At 42.6% G+C, this 17,607-nt stretch overlaps 2 protein-coding genes across 5 annotated transcripts; both read left to right on the forward strand.

Moving 5' to 3' along the window:
• Nucleotides 1-411: 411 nt before the first annotated feature.
• On the forward strand, nt 412-9,648 carry cirbpb (cold inducible RNA binding protein b). Of its 2 annotated transcripts, XR_006657104.1 has the most exons (8): nt 412-497; nt 1,580-1,689; nt 4,628-4,734; nt 4,822-4,963; nt 5,117-5,312; nt 5,459-5,526; nt 8,020-8,096; nt 9,215-9,648. XR_006657104.1 is itself a non-coding variant. In XM_041839611.2 (7 exons), exons 2-7 carry the CDS (start codon nt 1,590-1,592, stop codon nt 5,960-5,962), a joined length of 627 nt encoding a protein of 208 aa, XP_041695545.2. In that variant the 5' UTR covers nt 412-497; nt 1,580-1,589; the 3' UTR covers nt 5,963-6,911. The 2 variants fall into 2 exon arrangements, 1 of the variants encoding a protein (XP_041695545.2); XM_041839611.2 differs by lacking the exons at nt 8,020-8,096; nt 9,215-9,648 and adding an exon at nt 5,949-6,911.
• A 1,608-nt stretch (nt 9,649-11,256) lies between these two features.
• Nucleotides 11,257-16,352, forward strand: LOC121533562 (cold-inducible RNA-binding protein B). Of its 3 annotated transcripts, none has more exons than XM_041839614.1 (7): nt 11,257-11,364; nt 12,252-12,366; nt 12,505-12,611; nt 12,717-12,888; nt 13,594-13,684; nt 13,934-13,968; nt 15,321-16,352. In XM_041839614.1, exons 2-7 carry the CDS (start codon nt 12,267-12,269, stop codon nt 15,338-15,340), a joined length of 525 nt encoding a protein of 174 aa, XP_041695548.1. In that variant the 5' UTR covers nt 11,257-11,364; nt 12,252-12,266; the 3' UTR covers nt 15,341-16,352. The 3 variants fall into 3 exon arrangements, with proteins under 3 accessions (XP_041695548.1, XP_041695550.1, XP_041695549.1); XM_041839616.1 differs by having other exon boundaries at nt 12,717-12,867; XM_041839615.2 differs by lacking the exon at nt 11,257-11,364 and adding an exon at nt 11,785-12,043.
• The last annotated feature ends 1,255 nt before the right edge of the window (nt 16,353-17,607 follow it).

The raw sequence follows: 17,607 nt of genomic DNA on the forward strand, positions 1-17,607 counted from the left end.
AGGCTATTTTTACAAGATTAAGGGTGGGACACAGCCAGTTGAATAAGACCTTAAATGTGATAAGAAAGCATCCTACAGGAAAGTGTGATTATTGCCAGGAAACAGAGACTGTGGAGCATGTATTGCTACAGTGTGGGCAGTATCAGAGGGAAAGAGAGAGGATGAGATCTAGTATGAGGGAGAAGGGGATACAGGAAATTAGTTTAAAGAGTATATTGAGTAGAACTTCATTAGATATAGTCTCAAATATGTTGTTATCTTTTTTAAGAGCAACGGGGCTGGCAGGTAGGATTTAGTTTCTCCCTGTCGCTGGTACACACTCCAGTACAGTAGACAGCGGTAATGCACCATAACGTTGGATGCCAACCGCCGATTAACCCCACTGAAGAAGAAGAAAGCGTCTAGTGTGCCGGCAAACCACACGAAGAAGAAGAAGAAGAGCTCATAAACAGGAGCCATTTTGCCATCTTTCTCAGACGTCGCCGAACCACACAGAGGTAACTAGAGATGTACTGCATTCTAATAATTAGCGGGGGACATGTAGGCCTACTAAAATCGAATTGTTCATTTCGACCTTGCCGTTTGCGTTCCTATGGGAAATTGACTGACAAATTACTTGCTAGCCAACGTTAGCGCTGCAATTTAGGCAAGCTAACGTTTGCTAGTCATTGAAGGAATTAACGTTAGCCCTTGATTACTCGACCCCAGTTCTCATGTCTAACGTTAACTTAACTTGGCCTTAAATGTTAATCTATTTTGGGTGCCTATTTTTTGCTCATATTTTCACTTTCTGTAACGTTACAGCTGGATGGTATTTCAAAGTCAAATTCGGTCTAAAAGCAACGTTACGTTAACTAGTAACTACCTACAAAATGGCCGTTTGCTACGGGAACGCGTTAATGCACTCTTTGCTAGCTAGCAAACCGTCACCTACGTTAGCTGGCTACGCTTTTTGCACTGCGTGGCAACAAATGTTACTTACTGCCGCTGTTTGGTTAACTTTAGCTACCCTTTAATAAACTAGTGTACATTGCAGGATGGGCAATATCTGTGCCAGGCCTTGTATAATGAGTTGCTTGAAATTGCTAATTTGACTAGTATAGCCTGCTGACGCTAACGTTGGCTAGCTAACTGGTCTGGCTTTGTTTGTTTGGGGGCTGTGGGTGTTTGGCTAGCGTCTATCTAGCTAACGTTGGTCGCCATGTTTGAGATTTTCCCAAGAAACTAGCTAGTTAAGTTGGCCAGCTAGATGATACATCATGCATAGCTAGGTAACGTTAGTTAACTTTACTGCACGGGTTAAAATATGTCTTACTCCACGCATTTGAAAACTAACATAAGGGTGGAAGAAAATGTCGTTTTTATCGGTTAAACTTTATGGCTTCCTAGCGCATCTCATGGTGCCGCCCGCATGTGAAAGCCAGTTCGTGGTGTTTTTCTAAAATGTTCTACAGGACTTGGCCAGTGAAATATACAGGTGTCTTTGGCACATTCTTCAAACAGCGAGCATGTGTTATGCTCACAGCCTTATAAACAATGTTTGCAGGCCATACTCTTATATTTCTGTTTTTTTCTCTAGATAATCCAAGATGTCTGACGAAGGGAAGCTTTTTGTTGGAGGATTGTGTTTTGACACAGATGAAACATCACTGGAAGAGGCGTTTTCAAAATATGGAAACATTGCTAAAGGTATGTTGCCTCCAGATCAGGGATATTTCTGCCGTTGAAATCCTTGGGTGGGCCGGATATAAAATTAATACAATCGGGATGGAAATACACTTTACGTGTGAAATTAAACGACTTAAAGCATAGTATTCAGAAAATACATTTGACCTATATATTTAAATCTGCGAACAATCACCAAGAGACACTAGATAGTCAGGGGATATTTTACTAAATTTCACAGTATTGGTTTTATATTTGAGCAAAATGCATATCATTTCAGGAAACTGCGTTTAAATAGGTTCTAGTGTTATACTACGTATTCTGTGTTTATAGATCATCTTCTTAGGAACACAGAACATTTTATTTAATTAGAATGACAGATTTACCATTGCTGCGATCTTATTTTCAAGTGATGGTAAAGGTTGTGGACAGGTTAATGATAATCCCCATAATACATGACAGTAACTTAAGCTCAATTTGCAGGTAGGGCGGTAATATTAATACATCTTTATGCAAAATGATTTGTAACAATTTGAAAATATAACTTTTTATACTAACATAACAAAAAATTCCAGTTAAACCATATCTGTTCAATTACAAAAAATATGGCGTTAAATGCATGTAAAAACAAATGTTTCCCGATCTTATCTCTGATATAGGAGAGACACCCCATAAAAAAAATTCCTGTAGCAATCTGTTATTCAATGTCTTTATTTGGGCTAATAACAGTAAGGTCAATTTCCCTCTGAAAAGCGGAGACTCTCACAAACACGGTGGTGTTCTCCATTTTGCTATAGGATGCCCACAAGCATCAAGACTTGTCTGAAGGTCCCTGCTATCAGTTGAAAAAAATAAATGGAAGTGTCTTTTATAGGGAGATAGTTTAGTGCCTACAATAAGGGGATAAATGTATAACAATTATAATACATTAATTGCAGATCTTTCTTATAGCAGACAGTTTAACAAACTTCCGTAAGATTTTTTTGGGACCATCTGTACCATGTAGTGAATTATATTTTTTGGGGTACCTTAATTGGTCTTAAAATTCAAATCATATCAAGGATTATTTAGCAATCTGAGAATTTCTGTTGGCATATGCCTAACCTTGGCCTACACCTGAGTTGGGTTACATTGTAATGTTATTTTTGGTGTTGAGGTAATCTAGTGATGAGAGGATAAAGTTTTAATTTAAATAATTAGAATAGCTCAGAGCTTCCTACTAGCCAGCTGCAAAGCAAGATGGGACACCTCACAAATTTGCTGCTTGCACAATGCCGTCAAGCGCTCACACAGCTAGCACTTATCATGGGGATGGCGGTTTTTACAGACCAAATTTACGTGTAATTTGGTCTGTAAAAATAACTACTTAAAGAGCAGCAGCTAAATAACAGTGAGGCTATTTACAGGGGGCACAGGTTAGTTGAGGTAATATGTAGTTAGAGGCAACGTGACTATGCATAGATAATAAACAGTAGAAAGCAAATAGTACAGTTAGCTATTTGATTAGCTGTTCAGGAGTCTTATGGCTTGGGGGTAGAAGCTGTTAAGAAGCCTTTTGGACCTAGACTTGGCGCTCCGGTACTGCTTGCCTTGTGGAAGCAGAGAGAACAGTTTGACTAGGGTGGCTGGAGTCTTTGGCAATTTTTAGGGCTTTCTTCTGACACCGCCTGGTATAGAGGTCCTGGATGGCAGGAAGCTTTACCCCAGTGATGTACTGGGCTGTACGCACTACCCTCTGTAGTGCCTTGTGGTCGGAGGCCGAGCAGGTGGTGACTCAACCAGTCAGGATGCTCAATGGTGCAGCTCTATATATTTTTTTGACTATCTGAGGACCCATGCCAAATCTTTTCAGTCGGTGTCATCGTTGTTGGGGGTGATCAGTCCTACCACTGGTGTCGTCAGGAAACTTAATGATGGTGTTGGAGTCGTGCCTAGCCATGCAGTCATTGGTGAACAGGGAGTAGAGGGGACTGAGCACGCACCCCTGGGGGGGCCCCCTGGTTGAGGATCAGCGTGGCAGATGTGTTACCTGGCCTTACCACCTGGGGGATGGCCCGTCAGGTAGTCCATGATCCAGTTGCAGAGGGAGGTGTTTATTCCAAGGGTCCTTAGTGATGAGCTTTGAGGGCACTATGGTGTTCAACGCTGCACTGTAGTCAATGAATAGCGTTCTTACGTAGGTTATCCTTTTGTCCAGGTGGGAAAGGGCAGTGTGGAGTGCAATAGATTGCATGATCTTTTGGGGTGGTATGCAAATTGGTGTGGGTCTAGGGTTTCTGGGATGATGGTGTTGATGTGAGCCATGACCATCCTTTCAAGCTTTACTTTGTAACCTGCTGTGTTTTTTTCGTGTTGCTGATTTAATTTAATGACTGAACTGAAATAAACAGACTGTGAAACGCCCTGAGGACTGCCCAATACTACTTAGCAATATGTCACATCAAGCTTAGCCTGGTAGGTTGAGGAATCCCTTCTGCCAAGAGCAAATAAAAGCATTGATTTTGCGGGTTTCACAGAAAGCGCTGTCCCACAGAGTTGAACCTTAGCACGGCTCATATCACATACATTTCATAAAGTATAGTATTTGTTTTTAGACATGGGTAACTACTGCATTCATGTGTTCAAATGATTTATGTATTTTCATGCCCACATTGACATCTAGTGAAAATGGATTTGTGTACTGCTGTTTGTAGAATTCTCGCATAACGTCAGTTTGTCTCATCACTTTACTTTAAAACTGCAAAATTCTCTGTGCCATAGCAGAATCTATAGAATCGCAAGAAATAAGCTTCAAAACATGCTTAAATGCAAAAACTCTAATTCTCATGAAATTCAACTGTTGCCGACCACGTTCACGGCCACCACTTAAGCCCCATTTGATCCAGAAAAAACCCATCAGTTTCTACTTGGGTCATATTGTGTCAATATTTGGAGTGGGTGGTTGACGTTTTGTGTTTTTCAGTCGACGTTGTCAGAGACCGAGAGACGCGGAGATCCAGGGGTTTTGGATTTGTGACCTTTGAAAACCCAGAAGATGCCAAAGACGCAATGGCTGCAATGAATGGCAAGGTGAGGGGATGGTTTCCCAGACATGCCTATCTTTGACTGATTTTTAAATAACTGGTATTACAATATATATTTTTTTCTCCTGTTTAGTCGGTCGATGGCAGGATGATCCGTGTGGATGAAGCTGGCAAGTCTGGAGGAAGATCTGACCGTGGTGGCGGTGGTGGCTTCAGGGGCGGTTCTGGCGGCTTCAGGGGTAGTTCTGGTGGTTTCAGAGGCGGCAGAGGAAGAGGTGGGCATGGTTATTCAGGAGGTGGTAATGGCTGGCATTGCAAAGTGGTTAGTGTCCATTTGCACCTAGTCATGCCCCATCTTATTTTTTTATTTTTTTGTGTTGCTCCAAAGTCAAGGCCCTTTGACTGAAATCCTCTTAATTTTGTCCTAGGCGGTGGAAGCTATGGCGGCGGCGAAAGAAGCTATGGCGGCGGCGAGAGAAGCTATGGCGGTGGAGAAAGAAGCTATGGCGGGGGTGACCGAAGCTATGGTGGCGGCGGAGACAGAAGTTATGGAGGTGGCTACAGGAGTGGTGGTGGTGGGGGATACTCCTCTGGGGGTGGCAGCGGAGGTTACAGAGAGGCCAGGTAAGAATGTTGAATGGTTTAGTTCTCTAGGTACTGATTTAAGTCATCAGTCTCCTAGTCTTAATAACATAGGATTTGAGGTACCTGAGCTGACATGTATTTGCCTTGGTTTCTGTTAACCAGCTTTCATTTGTCCCCCTTTTTAGGAGTGGAGGGGAAGGTGGTTATGGTGGCCGCTCTGGGGGATCCTACAGAGACAGCTATGACAGCTATGGTAAGTATAATGATGTAGCCTATTTGTTGCCATGATCTCATTGTTAGTACGGACTAGAAATGTTTAGTAGAAACTGGACCTGATTGCATAGACTGCCAGAATGACCCCATTAAGACTTTGTTGCTCAGAAACCGAAAGCCTGTGCCCTCTTGGATTAGTATGTTAAAATACTCACGTCTGCTCAAATTTCTTTGAAACGATGGATATCCAGCCCTCTACCACCCTACCCAAAAACAGACATTCCTAGATTTTTTTCACTTAGTCAGTTTCCTTTTGAAGAGGAATACGTTCACTTCCAATGCCCTGATGCTTTCCTGTTGCAATGATGACTGTGGCACAAAATATAAATAGGCTCTAGTCTACTGTGAGAAATGTCCGAATGCTGCAGTGCCTTTACACTTGTGCCTACTTCTTGTCCTCAGCTACACACGAGTAAAAACAAAAACAAACTTCCTGATTGCAAGATCGTCCCATCGCTGGCTGTTTTTTTAAAGATGTGCTCTTCGAAGACATTTTTTTTTCTGTTTGTGGTATCTGGTTCTAGTGTTTTCTTTAACAAAGCAGTATCTTTAGTCCTTTTTTATCGTGTTGAAAGTATTCTTCAGGATCTCTGTCCTCATGGCAGTAACTGAAATCCTGTAGCATTTAATTACTGTAAGCCTTGATGCTCAGTAAGGGTCTGAGTACCTTAAGCTCAATATGCCCTCCTGTTGCAGGGAGAATGCACTGGGAGAATCAAATTTGATAATTTTATAAAAATGCCTTTATTTGCAATTAAACATGTTTCTACTGTTGAATCGTAACCTGTTCAACACAGCCTGATAGCTTCTAAGACAAATTCAATCTTGACGATGTTCCTGCTCAATCGAAACACTCAAATATCAGTAGCGACATGTTTCCATTTAATCTTATTTTTAACTGTAGTTGTAGCGAATTCTGGTCTTTTAAAAAATGAAATCTATGAAATTTACACTAGAAGCTGGACAAGCTGTGATGTGCTCTAAAGACATTTTGCTCCTTCAGTTCTATAATGCGTTCTTTAGTGTAGCAAGGTAGGAATGCTAAGTGGGAGCACTGGTTTCCAGCAGACCACCTTGATATTGCTAAAGATTTGTCAATACTAGGTATCCAAAGAGTGAATTACTTTGACTGGTGAACCAACTTCAGCTCATTGAGCTGTATACTAGGTGTTATTTGCAGCCTTCTGCAGTTGGCCTAAGGTACTTTGCTCTTTGCGAACATGTGCATAATATGCTGATGGACTGAACGTTCACTCTCAATGTTACTTCAAGGATATGTGCTCTCTGTTCTGTTAACCAACACCTAAGATTTTTTTTTGTATATCCTGGCTTCATGAAGCCTATTAAACAACCCCGTTGAAAATGCTCTGATTTCTTGTGCCTTCAAAAAACTATAGCCTGTTCACTAAGCCAGCTGAATGTTATGCAATGTGAGTTGTAGCGAGGGATTTAATAAGTGGGTTGAACAAAATGATGGCATAGTCTGCTGGAAAGGATATTCTGCAAAGTGGGATCTCATTTTGGGAGGGTGGCCGGGTGTAAGTCTCATTCAGGAATATTGGGAGGTCCTCTGAATTAATACTCAGAACATGCTAAAGGGTCTACCCTGATGCTGAAGCTAGTCAATGTGCAGGGGGCTGGGGATGTTGAAAGTAGAATAGAAATGTAATGTCATCCTGGTGCTGGCAGTGGTTATTTTATAACGCTTCATTGCGCCCAAGAGCTCTACTATCGTTTTGGAAATCAACAAAGTCCTTGGAGAATGAAGTGTTGTGCCTACCGACATGTGAATCCTCTCTGGCGAATGCTGCTCTTGGCTAGTTCATAAGTGGATATAGGCCAGTAATGTGAGGTAACGACTTTTGCTCTCCTGTTCGCATCCCTCAAACAGTTCTCATTTTGATGTCCATCTTATCTACCTTCAACTTTGCCCAAGCACCGCTGTCACTTCCTCAGGCCCTAGCCGTTACTGTTCAAAACCCAGAGTTGCATGAGAACGTCCAGTAAAGTATCCAGTTTGTGGAGAAACGTTTCACCCTGTCCCCATAGACCGAGGGGACTTCTAGAGCCTCTGAAAATGAATGTAGAGCTTTTGCAAAATCCATGAGCAGTCATTGCTCAAGTAACCCTAGTGTAAAACACGATATCCTCTTAAGTTTGGTCCATCTGTGAAACCACAGTGTTTTGTACTGTTCTCTTAGTGATTGCAAAGTTGTCTTCATCTTAAATTCTAGACTATCACCTTTTTGCTTGTCAAGTGTATCACTATGTACAGTTTAATTTGCTTTAGTATAAATGTCTAGCATTCAACTTGTTAGGATAACATTGTCTAATGCTAAAAGTTAATGCTGTTCAGCACATCTGATGTAGTTCTTTGCTAAGTTGATGTTGATAAGCAAATGCATGCCATATGTCATTGTTGCTCTCAAAAGCTGTACTCGAAAATAATGACCCTTTCTCGTTACTCGATCAGGTTAAGTGTTTGGATGTGAGCAACTAACTCGAGGTCTGCAGACTGACGGCGACTGGTTCCTGCCGGAGCTTTCCTAGGTGGGTGTCCTCTGGCATGTGTGGTGGGTGTCCTCTGGCATGTGTACTGAATGCCTTGACGCTGAAGTAATGGGCCCTGTTTTGCGTTCCCCCTTCCATTATGGAATCACTGATCTGACATGAATGGATTGGTGAAAGCAGTGTTGTGGAACCCTTTCACCTGTCCTGTGAGATCACTTATCACTGCAAGAAAGGGTTTTTGACTGTATTCAATGGGTGCATGTTTAATCCTTAAATCTATTGAACCTGTGCGTCAATCTAGGTAACATCAAAATCTGTCAGTTTGAGCTAGAGATCAGGATTTTGCATGTGCTGCGTCTCAATCTGCTTATGTCTGCATTCCGCATCTGGAAGGCATGTTTTCTCACATGTCTGAATGATTTGGCCTACAAACTATAAAGAACACTGGACGGGTGACTCAAACACTTCCGTTTTGCTCTATGGCCCCCACAATTGTCTAAAGGTAACCGGTACAAATGGAAGTATGGAGGGTGTGGTCCTCTGCCCAGGTGTGGCTGATGCCGGTCAGATCTTAAGCCTTGATAGGTATTTCGCGTTTCAGCTAACCACGTTCTATCAATCGTCAGTCGACAGCATGGCAAGCAACCATTGGTGCATGCATAGTCTGAGCAGGGGAACACTGCCATAGGCTACAGCCACTTGGATGCATGAACACTGACTCAATCGTATACAACCTACATTGTCTGTCAAAAGTACAACTCAAGTCAACTTTTCGGACAGTTGCGTCTGTCAAAAGATGGACTGTTTTTAAGGGGCTTTAAGTCAGACCACCGTCTCTTGTCATTCATCCGGCAATGGATGACTCCCATTGGAGAGAAACGTTGGGCTTGTTCAACATTGCAGCAGGCTAGTCAAGACTGGCTGATTTACAAATCACCTTGCGTAATAGATAATTACTTGTTATTTGTAGGTCAGTCAGTTGCTATTGGTGAGCGTTCAGATGCACACCGACTTGCCATTTTGTGGACCAGCCTCAACTATTAGCAGTAGCATATGGCTTTAACTGACTTGGTTTACAAATCTAGCAGTGCAGAATGTAGTACAATAATCCTGTCATTTTACTGTAGTTCTCGTACTAATTGTGACTTCTATTCCAGATTCAGCACAGGATGGCTTGCCCTGAAAGGGCAAACTGCTCCTTTGGAGGTTGCTACCAGGAGATAAATCTTGAAGGCTGACCTAGATGTGCTGCTGAACCGGACCTGGGGCACGTTCAGCAGGATGCAGGGTTTTTGAATGTTGAGATGGAAATATGCCATGTTGAACAAACATTATTCTCTGACAAGTATAGTAAGGAATCCTGTCTGCTTTATTCATAGAACTTCTATCTGCTTTGATTTACATTTGGCAACTGAACGTGGCCTTGGCTCTGTCAAGACCAGCCTTAGAATGCGATTGGATATCAAATCTGGTACTAAAATATGCGCTATACTGTCATTTTTGCATGCTAATGAAATGCTGTATGCGGTGGCGTGTATTCATGGATGCCAAGGGAAGCCAGACTTACAAAAATAAATAAAATCAAAACATTTATTTTGTCTGTTTCTTAAATTCGCAAGAGCTTGAATGTATTTTACAGGAGAAAGCATCCGCACGAGCTAAACACTGCCCCGCTCTCTGTGTATGCCATCTATCTGAAGCTGTCTGGTCCAAACAATTATGATATTTACATTTTAGTAATTTAGCAGACGCTCTTATCCAGAGCGACTTACGGTTAGTGCGTGCATACATTTTTTTCATACTGGCCCCCCGTGGGAATCGAACCCACAACCCTGGCGTTGCAAGCGCCATGCTCTACCAACTGAGCTACAAGGAGGCCTACATTGTTGCTGCCCATCGCGTTGAAGGGAAGCTAGCGAGCATTTGGCCTCCCTTGATAAAAAAATAAAATAAGTATACGAAGTTTACCTGTCAGTGTTGCGCTAAACTGAGCGAGCTCAACTGTGAATGGTCCTGGCTCACCCAAAAAAAAAAAGTCAAGGGAAGCCAGCTTGGATTTTGGCATCATTCCTATCAAATCCCATTGAGCGCCAACGTCATTGACGAATTTGGAATTGTTGCATCTCGTTGTGTTGTCCTCCGGTGACTAGCTAGCTAAAATTGGCCCTTTGCTAAATTAGCCTTGGATTTGGGGTTTTTATTTAATTCTCTGTACTGGCCAATGATTATAACTGCGATTCTGATCCAATCGTTAATTCATACATTAACTAGCTAACGTTGCCCATGAATGGAAGTTAGGCAGGCGAGCAAGCATTTAAACCAGGTAGCCTAGAACAACAGCGTGTACTGTATGACCGGGTGAGACTGTTTCGTTAACATGAGAGGACGGCATTGGCGTTTCTCTACAAGTAGAGTGAGTCGACATGTTTCTCTACTTGCACGAACGCACACAGATCAGAACCATGGACAGTCACTTTTAGCCTAAACAGAGGTGATATGGTGGCAGCTCCTGTTTCTTTGAGATTTGTGTTAACACTGGTTCTAAATCTGTAGTGGTCTGAAATTAAGTTGCTTGACCAAGCTGTAGGTCATGTTACTGTACATGCAATATGCTCTGTGGACGTAACTGGACAGCGGTTTTGTGATAAAATAAAGTTTATTCTGCTGCTATCTTGTCTCCTTTAGGCCTATATATCATGGTGGCAAGGCATATATAAATTAACAGGTTATAGAGCAAACACAATTATCACAACCGGTTGTAATATGGCTTCCCCTGTGATTTTTACCCACACACCTCTACTGGCTGTATGTAACAAGATACAAGTCATCGAATGAACTGTTGGGTGGTCAATGAATACAATTCAAAATTTTTGCAAATTATTTTTTTTTGCTTCTCCGGTACGTTTGTTATAGGACATTCCTTTCTATGATGCGCACTTTTTTGTTTGTTTTAGATTGCCTGCTGTTGGGAACAGCTAATTGAATGATTTGACCTTGATATTGACCCAAAGAAAGGCATCGACTTAAATGAGCACACGGCACTGGCAGTTATACTTTTGAGTTTACGTATCAGTCTGTAGTTGATTCGCCAACTTAATATGCATGATTTACCGACCATTGACTTATTAAAAGCAAATCGAGTTAAACTGATATGGCTGGGTCAGATGGCGTGTATTATCTACTTAATATTCATAAGATGGGCGTAACTGCAAGGGACTCATCGATACATAAACCAGGAGGCCCCGCATCTCATTCGTTCCCATCTGCTGCAGGTCGGTCGCAATAGTCTCAAGGTGTTTTGTCGGAGGTAAGATCTTGCAAAATACTATTGCTTGTGAACTTTTAAATTCGGGACAGTCCCAAAACGGTGTGGCTGTAAATTTGTGGCTGACATCACCCGAGGAGTCTGAACGTGGTTATATATGTAACTAGCAGCTAGCCTAACATAACATTCTCGTGATAGTAAATTGAATTCAAAGTCCGGATTTATGGACAATTATATTGTGGTGGTATGCGAAAGTCCCCCTTTCTTGCGTTCGTCGTTAAAGCAAGGCAATGCCCACATTTCACTCTGAGCGCGCTCACTAGTCGATGCAATGACGCAGTGATAGCTGGCTAGCCAGGGGCTTCCATTACGTTAACACGATTGTAAATGCCATGGCGCCGTTGTGATTTAGCTGGACAATGTTGAACAAAGGGAGTTGAATCTAGTTAGGCCTAGTACATATGGGGGCGGGGAACAGCATTACACGAGTTGGCTAGCTTACTGATTCAAATAAACAATCGCACCACGGTCATCCGCTTGTCCAGCGAGGCTTGCTTTTTGAGACAGAACGCACATTTCATTGGCTAGGTAGCTCGCTAGCTACCGTAAGCTTGCGTTCTAGCTACGGTATATTGGAAAGGGAGGACAGCAGAATTAGCTAGCTACCGGGGCAGGATGATCTTGGGCCTTTCCGACGTAAACCTCCATACGCATATTTTGGGTACCAATACATGTTTTTTTATTTTTTTTATTAAGCGAAATCAACTGTTAGCTATAATTTTATTACAGCGTGTATTTGCACCATTGCAAGAACTGAACATGGACAGATGTTTGAATCCAATAATAACCTGCTACTAGCTAACAATCTGAACCATTGCATCAATAATAATAATAATAATAATAAACATGTTATTTCTTCCCATCTATAGTGGTGAAAAGGAAGGATGTCTGACGAAGGGAAGCTTTTTGTGGGTGGCCTGAGCTTTGACACTAATGAACAGTCATTAGAAGATGTGTTCTCCAAATATGGGCAAATATCTGAAGGTAAGTAACTGTTGGATGATTGGTGCAACAATTTTTTTATTTGGGCATGTGGTCTGCTATTTGGACATGCTTTGAATGATACCCATCTTGCAAAGTTGCCCTTTGTCTATAGTCTAACTTTATTTTTCCTCTGCCTAGTTGTTGTAATTAAAGACAGAGAAACTCAGAGGTCCAGGGGCTTTGGTTTCGTCACCTTTGAGAACCCGGATGAGGCCAAGGATGCTATGCAGGCCATGAACGGCAAGGTGACAAATTAAACCTAAACTCCGCCTTGGAACACAACTATGTCTTCACCGTGCAATGACCAATATTAATGGTGTATTATCTTCCCCCAACCTTATCTGTGTCAGTCTCTTGACGGCAGACAGATCCGTGTCGACCAGGCTGGCAAGTCTGGCGGTGGTGGCAGGTCCGGCGGTGGATTCCGAGGGGGCTCGTCGGGCGGCAGAGGAGGTGGAGGAGGATACTTCCGTGGAGGCAGAGGTGGTGGTGGTGGAAGAGGTGGGCGTGGCTTCTCACGAGGCAAGTTTGTTGTTTTCTATCCTCCAGCATCCTGCACTCGAGTTTCCCTCCCATGTTAGCCTTGGAGTGACTGACTTACACCCCAGTCCCAACCCTACAAAGATGTCCTCAAACCTTCGCTAGCCTTGGATTCTGTGACTTGCAGAGCTAACCAGAAGTAGTCAGTGCGTGCACCCCGTGCTCTGACCCTCCCCTCTGGTCCCTCATCCTTAATAACCACTCCTATCCCACTGGGCAAAAACTGGTTGAATTAATGTTTCCACATAAAAATATATAAAATCAGTTTGATATTGAATCAATGTAGAAAACTGATTTAGATTTGAAAAAAGTAATCAACAGGGATTTCGTCATTTTTTTCCATACCCAACTTTTAACCTAAATCCAATGACATGGTCACATTTTTTGTTGATTTGACGTTGAATTCACATTAGTTAACAACTCAACCTTTAAGTCAAAACAAGACGTTGAACTGACGTCTCTGCCCAGTGGGATGTTCTCATGTCTTGTTTTTGTTTTGCAGTGACTGTTGCAGTTGTCTGGTAGCTGTAGAGGTTTGATTGAACCATCTGTTAGGCTACTGATAGCATGTCAAAACCTAAACAGTGGTGTCCAATATTCTCTTGTCAACTAATTGACCCATAATATGAATATATGACTGCTTTTAGCCCACCTTGAGGCAGCTGTTGACCACTGGTTCTATTACAGGTGGTGGAGAGCGGGGATATGGCGGTGGACGTTACGACAACAGAAGTGGAGGCTCATACGGATCAGACCGAGGCTACTACAACAAAGACAGGTGAATAATTGATACACCACCTCGGATACATAGAAGTTACATTTGCATATACATAGCTATGTAGGACAATCGATAGTTTGAAAAGACAAAGGATAGATTCTATAAATGATTCTCAACACATTTCAAAAAGCAATGTGCCCATTTTGACAGTAGGCAAGTACTTTTAGGAATACCGTTTTTCTATTTGATATTACTCAACTGCTCATCCAATTCTTGTTTACTGATGTACATTTCTTCTTCTGTCCACAGAGCGCAAGGTGGAGGATACGGAGATCGTTCTGGAGGTTTGTACAGAGACCGCTACGATAGCTATGGTGAAGCTTCTTATAAGCTTACACAAGTGTAGGGAGTCAGGATAGGTGGCCAATCCGGTGCCTGGACAGCCACATCCCTGCAAGCTGCCATAGATTTGGAATCGGCCAATCGACACCAGACTCGAGGCAGTTCCTTGACCTGTATAGGAGCTGGAAGGGCTCCACTCAGACCGGGTTTGCCCCCCTATGGTGTTGGGCCAACCGATGGATGACAATATCAGTTAAATTAATGAAATAAGTCATTTTCTCAATTCATGAAGCTTTCCTTTAGTCGTATAATGGAGAAACGGATTCCCATTCTTGCCTCACCATATTGAGAAATACACCCTCCCAAGTTACACTTTTGGTCTTTCACCTAAAGCGCTACATAATTCATCTTAAAGAATAAAGGAGAGTTGCACATGAACCCTGTGGTGGGTTCACTGGGCATTTCCTGCAAACAAATGCCCTACCAGGTTAGTATTGTAAAATGGGAGTCATTGGTGCTCGTTAAAGGTATGCAGTATATGAAAGACCCAAGATACCACTTCAGCTCAGCATCCATTCCTTTAGGGAGCAGCAGTGGAAGAGAGGGTCTGCAGATGGGCCTTAGTGTACTCGTGTTTCCCTCCTTGTTAGAGAGCCTGGGACCTCATCATTAACCACTTGGCTTTCTCTTCTCTGAACAGGCGGTGCTGTTCTCAGTGGTGCACAGTGAGGCCGCCTCCTGTAGTTGAAATATGTTGAGCTGAAGAAACAGTATGTTGAAGGCCCAGTTTAGCACAGCAAAAAGCCAAGGTAGGCTGACCTCAGGCTGCAACTCTCTTGGTGCGAGCTGTCAGGGGTCATAGCATTAGCTCTCTACTTCCTGCTTTTATTGTCATAAGCCTTTTCTCTCTGTCTTGCAGCAGCTTGTTTGTAGAAGTGTATTTTCCTTTGCTTCTTTGCCTTGCAGTTCAAGGATCTGCACACACACACACAGTGGAGCCAGTCACTGGTTGACGTAATCAGTTATTTGCAAGAGTAGTAACATAATTATCCTGTCTGTTCTTGTTTAGTTTGTTCTTCAAATGTTTTCTATCCATGGAAAAGACCGACGTAATATTGCTTTTGTGGAGTTAGATTGAGCTTGCTGAATGAAAACAATGAGGTTCTACTCTGATGGCTTGCCTTCAGATAACGTTTTTGTCACAGTGTCATTCACACCAGCATAAATTGCTATCAAATCTTAAGTATCTTCAAAAGGGATTAGCTTTCAGTAGCAGCAGGGCCATTTCGAAAGACGAGCATCATACCTTCCACAGAATCACGGTAACCTGTGTGTTTTCCAACTTCCTCTGCAGGTGATGAGGGTGGCTGGTAGGACGGAGGCGTCCGGATGTCTGTCGTCTGGGCACGGCCCCTGGTATGGCCTGGTCCCAGCCCAGGGCCTGCTGCTCCGCAACACTTTAAATCTTCTGAAACTGACCATGTAGATAAGAGCAGTCCTGGATAAGTGCGGGGAGGGCTGGCTCGCACTCCGAGCCACCCACCACCGGTCTGTTCCAAGTTTTAATTTTTTTTAAACTTTCTGATCCTCATTTGTTATTGAAAACTGCAGAGAATGACTTTTTCATTTACAGTTTTTGTGGGGAGCTCGAAAGAGCAAGGCTCATGTGCTGTAGGCCGTTGCCTCACTTTGGGCAGTGCACGCAAGAGGCACGACCTAAAAGACAGGGAATATATCTTGGATAGATCATGGTAACGCTTTTGTAGTTTTTAAAGCTCTGCTTTGTAACAAAGTACAAAAACGCTTGCACTTATTTTGTTTGATTGTGACTGCTTTGCCAACTGATAATGGTGATGAGTCTGAATGAGGTACATGCACACAAAGGTCTGAACCTATCACCACCATCATGTCTGCACTGTTCTGCCTGACCGAGAGAGTAGAGTAGGAGTAGAGATGTTCTTTAATCCACTGGGCTTGTTAGGATCGCTGTGCGTTCCGGTAAATGAAGAGAACCTGCTCAATTGTTTTCTGGAGCGCTGACCTGTTGCTTGACTGTCCTGTCTATGGCAGGTTCTCGTCAAATTTATTTTGGTGTCTACTGAGAACTGTTATTTTATTAGCTGCACATTTTCAATAAGGAATGTTTTTGTGTGTTTATCTGAGTCACACAACGGTTTCAAGTACACACAGCGCTGAAATAATGTGAAGCGGGACAGTTCTACTACTTATGATCTCGTTTCAACAAACCTACTTTTTATGAGGATACAAATGGAGTGATTTCACAACTGTTCTCGTCATAGCATCAGTGGTTTTGTATTTGTTTTGTTTTTAAGAGTTCTGTATCTTCATGGTTGTATTTTTCCAAAATAAAAAAACATTTACAATTCTCTGTTGCTGGTTTTGACATGGGCAACATTAAATAGGCATATCCATATTCTAGTAATCTGCAAGCATTTAAAATACTTAATAGATATACTCAGTGGCTTGTTTATTAGGTACACCACCCCATTCACGAAATTGGTTCGCTCCTACAGATAGTGAGTCACGTGGCCGTGGCTTACTATATAAAGCAGGCATTCAGTTACTGTTCGATAGAAAGTTAGAATGGTCAAAACGAGTGACCCAAGTGACTGAGTGTGGTATGATCGTCGGTGCCAGGTGCACTGGTTCCAGTATCTCAGAAACGTCCGGCCTCCTGGGCTATTCACGCACGACAGTGTCTAGGGTTTACCAAGAATGGTGTGACGAACAAAACATTCAGTCAGCGGCAGTCCTTTGGGTAAAAACAGCTTGTTGATTAGAGGTCAAAGGTGAATGGCCAGAGTTGTGCAAGCTAACAGGAGGGCCACAAACAGGCAAATAATGGCTCAGTACATCAGTGGTGTGCAGAATGACATCTTGGAACACACAACTCGTCGGTCCTTGTCACGGATGGGCTATTGCAGCAGATGACCTCAACGGTACAGGATGGTGTGGGGAATGTTTTCCTGGCACATGTTAGGTCCCTTGATAAAGGGGGGTCTGACCCGGTACTAGACGGGTGTACTTAATAAACTGGCCACTGAGTACATTTGAGATGCTATTGAAAGTAGTACCTGAGTAGATATGAAATTATATTTGCTGTCTGCAGTACACATGAATTCACACATGCTAATGAATATGAGTAAATAGAAGTCATGCTAGCTATTGGAACATCCAGGCAAGAGATTATTTTCTGGAAAGTCACGTGAGAAGTAGCGGTTTATAGGCCATGCTGGGATAAAACAATTCCAGCAGAGGGGGCTGTTGTCTGTTCTGTAATCCATTGCCTGTGCAGCCAAAACTACCCTGAAACTGATCAAACCAATGATTCGCCAGTATAAAATGTAACAAATTCAACAGATCTAGCCTGGTATGCCAGGGCTGATACTGGCTCAATATGATGTAAATTCGGTTGGGATGCTATCATACAACATTGATATTTTTTAACTTTTCTTCTGTTGTCTCTTCTGGTTGGCACAGAAGAGACAATTTATGTTGACCTTGGAATACATCCCAGACCGTTTTGAAGGTCCAAGCTGTTTAAAAAAATCGCAATATCAAATCATTTCTGGGTAACAATTAAAGGGATAATCCACCCCCAGAAATACAAATCATGAAAC

Source organism: Coregonus clupeaformis, chromosome 20 (assembly GCF_020615455.1).
Source record: "Coregonus clupeaformis isolate EN_2021a chromosome 20, ASM2061545v1, whole genome shotgun sequence".
In the NCBI taxonomy this organism is placed as follows: Eukaryota; Metazoa; Chordata; class Actinopteri; order Salmoniformes; family Salmonidae; genus Coregonus; species Coregonus clupeaformis.